This window comes from Papaver somniferum, chromosome 10 (genome assembly GCF_003573695.1).
Source record: "Papaver somniferum cultivar HN1 chromosome 10, ASM357369v1, whole genome shotgun sequence".
Lineage (NCBI taxonomy): Eukaryota > Viridiplantae > Streptophyta > Magnoliopsida > Ranunculales > Papaveraceae > Papaver > Papaver somniferum.
The window spans coordinates 26,898,732-26,908,106 of NC_039367.1; the positions used below are offsets into that span (position 1 = coordinate 26,898,732).

The 9,375-nt window shown below is 38.0% G+C and overlaps 1 protein-coding gene and 1 long non-coding RNA gene across 3 annotated transcripts; one reads left to right on the forward strand and one right to left on the reverse strand.

Annotated features, from left to right (window-relative positions):
- Window positions 1–1,891: 1,891 nt before the first annotated feature.
- On the forward strand, window positions 1,892–4,932 carry LOC113318516. 2 transcript variants are annotated; one of them, XR_003344592.1, is made up of 5 exons: window positions 1,892–2,939; window positions 3,019–3,163; window positions 3,947–4,083; window positions 4,200–4,495; window positions 4,591–4,932. It is a non-coding gene; the product is annotated as an uncharacterized LOC113318516 (long non-coding RNA). The 2 variants fall into 2 exon arrangements; XR_003344591.1 differs by having other exon boundaries at window positions 1,892–3,163.
- Window positions 4,933–6,840: 1,908 nt separating this feature from the next.
- Window positions 6,841–8,073, reverse strand: LOC113318274 (protein SRC2-like). The gene has a single exon (XM_026566423.1). It carries the CDS (start codon window positions 7,938–7,940, stop codon window positions 7,011–7,013), a length of 930 nt encoding a protein of 309 aa, XP_026422208.1. The 5' UTR covers window positions 7,941–8,073; the 3' UTR covers window positions 6,841–7,010.
- Window positions 8,074–9,375: the final 1,302 nt, after the last annotated feature.

Here is a 9,375-nt window from a genome sequence, read left to right on the forward strand (position 1 = left end):
CGACATCAATAATCGATTGCAGCAACAAGTCGTTCTGATTTCTCCCCTTCATGAGCTATGAACTTCTCTTCCTTATCTCACAGAATTTGCTCTCAAAACCCTCTTCAATCTCTCAATTTCTCGTGGAAATAACAGCAGCAACCATTGTTTCCTTCTTCTCAATTTCAGGTTATATGCGGCTGAAGAAATGATTGAGAAGGTTGATTTCTCTCGACTTATTAGGTTATAGTTTTAGGGCAGGATTCAGACACCCCAGCACTTGAGATAAGGGTCACTCAGATGGCAACCCCCTTAACCTTAGCTGATCTGTATTTAATACTCCCTCCAATAGAGTTGCCCCTTAACCTTGGCTAGACTGCCACTAGCACTCTCATGTGAAATGACCATTTTGTCCTTTTTGCTCAATTGAGATAGATTTCTTCTTCTTTTCTCCATATGACTCCAGAGTACCTAATAACTCAAAAACACTCGTAAAATACATAATTCATACGAAGAATAACAAAGAAAGCATAACCAATAAATATTAAATACGATATATTCTACACCCTATCAATTACAAGCAACTATTCCTGATTATGACTTTAGCAGCTTCACTAGTAAGGATACCGCCCCCCTTAAAGCACAAAGTAACTTGCGCGAGTGCTCTTTTTGGTAAAGTGGTTAAAGACATGGATCGAGATTACGAGTTATCATACAGGCAGAAAGCTGTCTTTGGTTGTTTACGAGCAGCGCATGCCCAAGACTTCCTTCTAGCAATTCCGATTCAGGGCTTTGGACATAAGATGTCGCCCGTGGAGTACCGATCCATCCTTAAGTACAGGTTAATGATCCCTTTATACCCTTTTGATTCACGCTGCCCTGCTTGCTTCACAGGATGCTTAGACGCATATGGGGAACATGAAGTCCATTGTAAGGTAGATCCTGGTTTTAAGTATATACATGATCATGTGAGAGATACCTTGTATGATGTGTTATGGCGAGCGGGTATTTCAGCAAAGAAGGAAGCGTCTGTCAACTTTTTGACAAACCCACTGGAGGGAAGATCCACGCTCAGGCCAGCAGATGTACTTATTTTTGGATGGGCTAATGGAAAACACGCATGTGTTGACCTCACGTGGGTTTCTCAGTTAGTAGGAATTGGATGTGGTTCCTTTACAGTTGGCCAAGTAGCGCTGAGGGCTGTCTTAGGTAAGATAGTGAAGCATGTATCGATAATGGACACACTTTTATCCCCTTTGCTTTTGATACTTTTGGTTTCTTAGTTCCAGAAGCGGTTGGACTCCTCAAAAGAGTCCAGAAATCATGCACAGTAATGTCATGACCCCCGGTTCGAGAGAGTTTGTTCTTAAAAGGATAGGCTTTGCAATTCAAAAAGGGCTTGCGACGCAGCTTTTTGCTCGCTTCTCTGCTATGCAAGAACTCTTTTGGATTCTTTTATCTTAGAAGGAAAAAAAAGAAAAGGAAAAAAAAGGTTTGTATTAGGTTTACAACTCTGCAAAATCTCCCTCAAACTAACGTGTAATATATAAACAGGATAAATAGATCTAACGTGATGTCTAATATCTTTATAAAAATGATCTCGTAAACCTTTCGTACTATATTTCTTAATTAATATATTCCTTTTTTCATTAAAAAAAAAGAAAAGCTTTACAACCATTTGAAGTGGCGGCCCCGAAAGAAGGTCAACAAAGGTTGACTTTGGGGGCAGCACCGGAACAGGGGCAGCAAAAAGAGTATTTTATCTGATTTTATCTAGGATGGTTTTGCGTTAAAAAACAGAAAATGAGTGTAGCAAGAGATTTAGGGGCGTATTCTTAATAAGGACTTAATTTGATGGCTTATTAATAAATATATAACAAATCTAATGTATTACAGAGAACGAGAGGCCATTTTCTCTTTCCTCTTTCTCGGATATTTTACAAAACAGTCGTCTTCTTCCTTCTGGTGTTCCAACCCTACACGTCTACCACTTGGTGTTCTTATGATGTGAACAATGAGAATGAAGGTGGCTGAGTTAAGAGATATAGACATAAAAAAAAAACTTAGTGATTTTTTGATAGAGAAGGGGCAACATTTTAAAAGGCAATCGATTTTATATGCGTAACCTACTTACATTTGCAAGAGTGTACTTGGTTTGAGATGCTTGTATTTTTGAATCCAATCTGTATTTTGAATCTAGAATACTCCTCAAAAAAGAGATGTTTGTTGTTTGTGTATGATCTGAGCATTTATGATGTTGTTTGTAATTTTTCTTAACAAGCTTATTCTCTCCATTGTTAATCATTCTTTTCTTGATGATTAATCTTTCGGATGTTTTTTTTCTTTTACTTTTATAAGACTCCCACCGATTAGGAGTACTTTATTTTGCAAGGTTATTAGGACTTAGGATCTTACTTTTTTTAATTGTTGTTTCATTCTATTAGATTTATAGCTAATCAAATGCAAATATCATACCGATGCTCTATACAACGACGAGTGATCAGGGAATCTTTGCAGTCGTGCGTTCTCTCTAGTTGTCTCTTGATCAGATCTTGATGCAGTACACGTTGTTTCATCCCATCATGCGATTCATTTGGTTTGTTTTTATTTTTCCTAAGTGATTCAAATAAATGGCACATTTTTGGGACGCTTATGGTGTGATGAAACTATCTTCACAGTGGTGATAATTGGTAGAGCCATATAACCAAGCTAATATTGTATCCAGATATTAAGATCGAGTGCTTTCAACTAGAGAGAATGCTCGGCCACAACGGTTCCCGCCGATTACTTTACAGAAAGAATCTAAGTATTGCTTGGGCAGGCAATATATTATAAGTATCTATAAGGTTTTCCTTGTTTCTTCATATGATCTTTATTAATCAAGAGTTGAATTGTGGTTTTAATTTTGCAGTGCTTTAGGGAATTGATCGGGTAGTGTGATTTCTTCTTGAAAAGACTTGGTACTGGAATTATTTCAGTTGCCAGAAATGGATAACTGTGTACTCGGAGTTTTAACTCTTGTTTATAATTTTGTTACAGGTTTTAGTGGCCGAGAAGGTGGTTGCTTGATTTTCTTATCTCCGGTGGATGATGGTCTAATATGATCTGCAACAACCTGTTCTAAGTTCTAGTCGTCACTAGCCACATTGACCCCAAATAATAAAATTACACAGCAGTCTGCAAGGTAATTTGTTAATTGATCCTTCCCACGGAGATGGAAAAGTAGCATTAGTTGTAGGCATACCAATCAGGTTGGTTGTGGTTATCGGAAGCAGGAAGTAACTCTTGTTCAGCACAAATATTTCTTCAAATGAAACTACATGAGCAGGGTACTATAAACCATCAATGCAGTAGATACCCCTACAAGTAGGCTACATTATGAATTATTTGTTCAAGTGCAATGAATTTATGGAGGAATAGGTAAAATCAACTAAGCTAGTATTGTTGGAAGAAATAACAAATGTGACTGAGCTCGCTCTAGCTAATGGTGCAGTCATTAGCTAGGGTAAGTAACTAAGTATACCACTGACTACTTCAAATTCTCATATTGTAGTGCATGGGCCAAAACAGCAGCTCATGTTCGCATTGTTGTGACGCTTAGAGATGCACCACATTAGTCAATAAGGCAATCGTAACCTACTTACATTTGCAAGAGTGTACTTGGTTTGAGATGTATGTATACCAACAGCAAATCTTTAACTTTTCTGTAAACTACTGTAAAATCAAGAATACTCCTCTATACATGAATCTAGAATACTCCTCAAAAAAAGATGTTTGTTGTTTGTGTATGATCTGAGCATTTATGATAAACTTCCTCAAGAATAAGATCCTTGTCAAATAACATCATTATACTGGCGCCATTTCAACTTCAGGGGGATGAAAGCTAGTATTGAGCTTTTAAATATGATAATGTATGAAACGACCCTTGTCAAATAACATCATTACACTGTCGTCATTTCAACTTCAGGAGGATATGGTGCTTCTTGCTCGTCTGAAGCCACCTACCGTGCTGTGTCCGCTGATGCAACTCGCCCTGGGATACAACTGCAGTTTAAATGGTCAATACAGAGGATTACGAGTTCTGTTAGGCCTATTGAGAATTCTGTAAGTAATCATGCGGTGCCATTTCCTCTTTGTTATTAGTTCTCAATACCACTCTGTTACCTGGCTCGGACTGGATCTTTCACTTGGGTGAATGGTTGGTTTGTTGTTTGTTGCAGATATTGAGCAGCTTTGTTGAAAGTGGGCGAGCTACATCCAGCACAGTTGCTCTTTCAGGTTCCTCCAGTAGAAATGCCTCACAACCCATGATGACAACTAAAACTTCACCATTGGGCATGCCTCAGGCAGCAGGAATGGTCACCCAAGTAGCTGGTTTCCATTATGAAATGGGCATGCCTCGCAACCCATGATGACAACTGAAACTTCAAGCCTTGGGCATGCCTCAGGCAGCAGGAATGGTCACTCAAGTAGCTGGTTTCCGTCGTCACGACAAAATTCTTCTGCTAAACAATTGGTAAGAGAAACCGTATATTATGAAATTCACAAGCATTTTATGTTCTTCTGCGAAATTCTTCTCTCATTCCTATAACCTGCTATTTGCAATTGCAGATGGTGGGTGTTACATCTCTGTTCCCACCTTCCCTGGCAGTTCAACTCATGTTCCATTGGTGCCTTACAAACAATTAGGTCAACATCTATTCTTCCATGAGCTCACTACAACTGTTATTAACATCTGTTGATGGCAGTTGCACGACCTCCAGACGCCATGGGAGGTGGCTGTAAAGTTGGATGCTGACGTGTGTCAGAACAGAGACAGTCCACCTTATGAGATTCATTAAACATCATAGAGCACAATTCAGTAAGGCCAAAAACCTTAAGTATATATGTAAATTGTGTTAGAAGTGGATAACTTCTTCTCACATATCTTGTCATATTTATGCTTCTTCATAACGGCTTTTAAACCCCGCCAGGGAAGGGGCTTTACACATCAGAAAATAGATATAGCTAGGAATATACATTACAATAGCGTCACATAATTTGGCAGTATCACTAGTTACGACACCCAAACCCCAGTAGGAGAGGGAAAGACTACCACCCAGCAAGGTTGACTTGAGCTCTAAGATTAATTTCAAACGATTTGGCAGAAAAAGATACTCGATCATAAATGCATGCTGTAGAATCAGAACTAGGGAAAACATCATACCTTCCTCTTATGAAGTACAGAAGCACATAACCAAGAGACTCTAAATCATCTCGCCGTCTTTCTTCTGTAGATAGGAGGAGACAAGTGTGTGTAGTGGAAATACTCACTTCTACACTTCTAGTAGATATAAAGAAAAAACTAAGTCAATTTATGCACCTCAATGTGACGGTAGTATTACAACTCGCTTCGATCAGTCCCTGTAAAACTTTTGTTCTTTCTGAGAAAGATAAGAGCAACATGTTTCCAAAACTCAACTCTTGGTAATGCAGACAACGCGAAAAAAGTAAGCAACATGTTTATCAGCACAACTTTGTATTGTAGTTGCTTTAGGTGCATATGCATGATGCAAGAAGCAGAAGTTACGGTAACAAAAGGAGTGTATAAATGATTTGTTTCTTGATGGCGAAGATGTTACCATTGTACCACAAACTGATCCTGAGTTACCAGAAGACAATAACGAAGGTTCCAGACTCGGGAGAAATAGAGAACGAGATTTAGCATCAGAACTTCGTACTTCGATTGCTGATGCAACGTGGAATAATTATCGATGACGTCGTCGTACTATTTAGTTTTTATTGTTAATTTTTATCAAATTCTTGATTTAATATTTATGTTTTAGGGTATTTTTATATTTTATCGAATTATTATTGTAATATTTTTAATTTTAGATATTTTTATTTTAAAATGTCCAATATTGATTTGTATATTATATATCTAGACTTGGGTGCTTGAAACAAACATTAGTTATATTAACCTACTAGTGGACATCGTTTAAAACAAACACTATTTAAGTTAACCCAGGTTATGAAGAATTTAAGACAAACATCACTAAAACTAATCAGTCTCCAGGTTATCATAAATTAAATTAAGATAACCTAGAGCTCCCAAACAGACCCTAACAGTTGATAATACTTCAAACAAGTTTTAGAAAGTCAATAATATATTTATACATTTATATAAAGGTCTGAAACAGCATATCATGCCAACCTCCCCTTTGTGCGGAGAAACTGAAATTGGTTTTCTGGAAATCACAATTTGATGAAATTAAGCTCAAATTTGGGATCATCAATTAAATTAATTACAGATTTCAGTCTAACACCATTAAACAAACAGATTCACAGTTTAGATTTCTTTACAATAGCCATCAAATCGATTGAAATCGATCAATTTCAGTATCATTTTATTAAAAAGCAGTTCCCTTTCGTAGTCGGTCTTCACTGCTGCGGCAATAATCTAGTTTATAACATTGTGTAAGCTGAAATAGAGAGTTAAGACCTCTTGTATACGGTCCAGCGCCCAATACTATCCAATGTATGAAAAGAAAGGAGACAGTCCACCAGGCAAACAGCACCTGCAAAATCATCAAATATTGTCAGAACTCAAAATACTGACAAAAGATTTGTCCAGCTAAAAAACAAACCTGATTCTCAGTAAGAGCTGTGAGATGTAGATAGTACTCGAGTCCAGACTCGAGACCAAGTTGTTTGCCGGAATATCAAAACTCAAAAGCCAAGATGACCTCTGATTACCAACCGAAGTTGTATGGGTGTCAAAATTGTGAATGCTGTCATTACAGATTATTGAACAGAACAACTAGATTATTAACACAAAAAATTCCATATGTCCAAAAAAAACATAACAAGAATCAACAAAAATGAGTAACAAAAGAAACCATTAATATTTACAGAACCATTTAATAACAAGCAGTAGAATCAGTAAAGTCTTAACGAACAAATAACAAAGAGTGAAAACAGGAGTAACTCTCTAGGTTAATAACCATGTCTCAAATTACATTCTTAGTAAAGTCACCACCAAAAACATAAAGCTAAAAATCAAAGCCACCACCACAATCATCAAAGCCACCATCATAGTCACCAACATCAGAAATCATATCACCAATCAAAAGCCCACCGAGTAATCCAGCACCCAAACCCATTCCCATTCCTCCCATTTTATTCTTCTTTGGTTTCTGTGGTTTCACCACCATTGGAGGCTGCTGAGGGTATCCACCGTACCCACCTTGGGGTGGATACCCATACCCAGGCTGTTGTGGAGGATACCCGTATCCAGGCTGTTGAGGTGGATACCCCATTGGTGGTTGCGGCTGTCCATTCCCATATCCAGCAGGAGGATACCCAGTTGGTGGTGGTGGATACGGCCCTCCTTGTCCCTTATACGGTCCTCCTGACCCAGACGGCGGATACCCAGCTGGTGGTGGATACGGCATACTAGAACCACCCACTGCAGCAGCGGCAGGATACGCTGTAACAGGCTCTCCCACTTTATAAGCGGACGACTCTGGTACGTGAGCGGCTGCGTAAACGGGTGCGGGTTGAGACACCTTCTCCCCAAATTTGTAAGAGAAATTCAATTCCCCTTTTGCTTTACCACTCTTCGTCCTAACCTGATAAGAAACAAACTGGCTTGCTTTCTCGGCACCGGGATTATCAAGAAGCTCTTTGATCGGAACATGAACTTCACCAACATCACGATCAACACCTAAGGTTTTCTCAGATTTGAGCTGTAAGATGAGAATCAAACGGTTCTGTTTTGCTAACGATTCGTCAATCGAGAAATTCATCGTGAAATTCCAGCTTGGGTTTTTCCCACCGTCGTGATCTACTGGTGTTTTCTTCTCTGTTCTTGGATCACCATCGATTGAAGCAAGGACATAAACATCCATCTTTGAGAATAGATTCACATCTTTGATGTCTTTCGCTGAGATTATTGTCACCTCTAATGGTCTGTATTCCATGATTCTTCAATAAATTTCCTTAGATTTTCTTCTTCTTTTGATTGAATTTGTGGGATTTTCAGAGAGATTTGAGATTTTTTATTTCAGACGGATGAGATGATCAAATAAAAAGAGATGAATTAATTTTATAACTGAAACGGGGGGTTTTGAGGGATTATATAGGGAGAAGTGAAATTCAGGTGGAAACTTGGAGGTCAACGGAATTTTTAAGCGATTTGATACTTTGTAATTAACGTGGGTGAATGAAACGCGGCATTTTTGTTTGATGAATGTAAAGCTAATAACGTAGGTGTGGTGCAACTGACGTTAGAAGTGGGTTGAGAAAATTTACACACGACTTCAACGCGTATAGTTTTGTGGAGAGAGTAATTGATAATGATCCGCGGTTATGGAGGAAACTACCAAGAATGCCATTAATGAGATAAACCTCTTGTGAAGTAACACGGATAAGTGGAATAGTAGCTTGGGGAAGAATCGGGAACCGGAATACTATTCTTCTGGGAAAGTGGAATAGTAGCTTCCTTTGGCATCTAGCCATTTTGAGTATAGATTGTACCTGTGAAAATTTTATTAATGACGTGAAGCATGAAGTCATGGCGCATTATTCAAACGGATTTGATTCCTCTTCTTGTTCTTTTTCTTCCTTGTTTGGGTCAAGGTTCGAAAAACGGGTCACGGTACTAGGCGTGACCGTTATAACGTGTTTTGACGGGTGTGAGTATGTTTTGGGTCAAAAACGCGTTATATAGGAATAAAACGTGTTTTTTTGACGTTTTTTTAAAATAACGGGTGTGATAACGGTTAAATAAGAAAAATAAATAATTTGTGATCTGAATTTCCTATGTAACGGTAATTACAGCTGTGAAAACGGTTACAACGGGTCTAAATAACGTTGTTACTACGTTTTTTCATTTTTTTTGGTTTAATTAATTTATTTGATTTTTTATTTATTTTTTTATGGGTTTTTAACATACAAATTTATGGATATCTAGTAAAATTCACAACCCTAAGTCTATGACTTATAACAATGCATTGTAGTTATCGTCTACCGACAATATTTATACACGCATACTATCACTATCCACTTGATATGTTCAAGTTGTCACTCGAATAGTTCAATGCATTCCCCAATATTTCAATAATGCATATTCGGATTCAAAAGCAGTCAAAACTTTGTTGTCAAATAATACTCCTAGGCTCTTAGCTACTTGCTACAAGACTAACCAACAAGGAATGCAACAGGAAGAGAGTCAGAGACTAGCTAGAGTCTTTTTGTAGACCAAGAATTTGTGAACTCGCCAGAAGGAAAAACTTGTACGGCTAAAGATGTGAAAAACATTATTTTGAATGAGATGTTTTGGTACACATGCCAAAATGCATGCATGATGGTTGGTCCTTTATTGAAAATGATCCGTTTCTTGGATTCAGATAAACC

Bases quoted from the DNA above. Each gene is read 5' to 3' on its own strand.
- LOC113318274 (XM_026566423.1), bottom strand. From the start codon at position 7,940: ATGGAATACAGACCATTAGAGGTGACAATAATCTCAGCGAAAGACATC.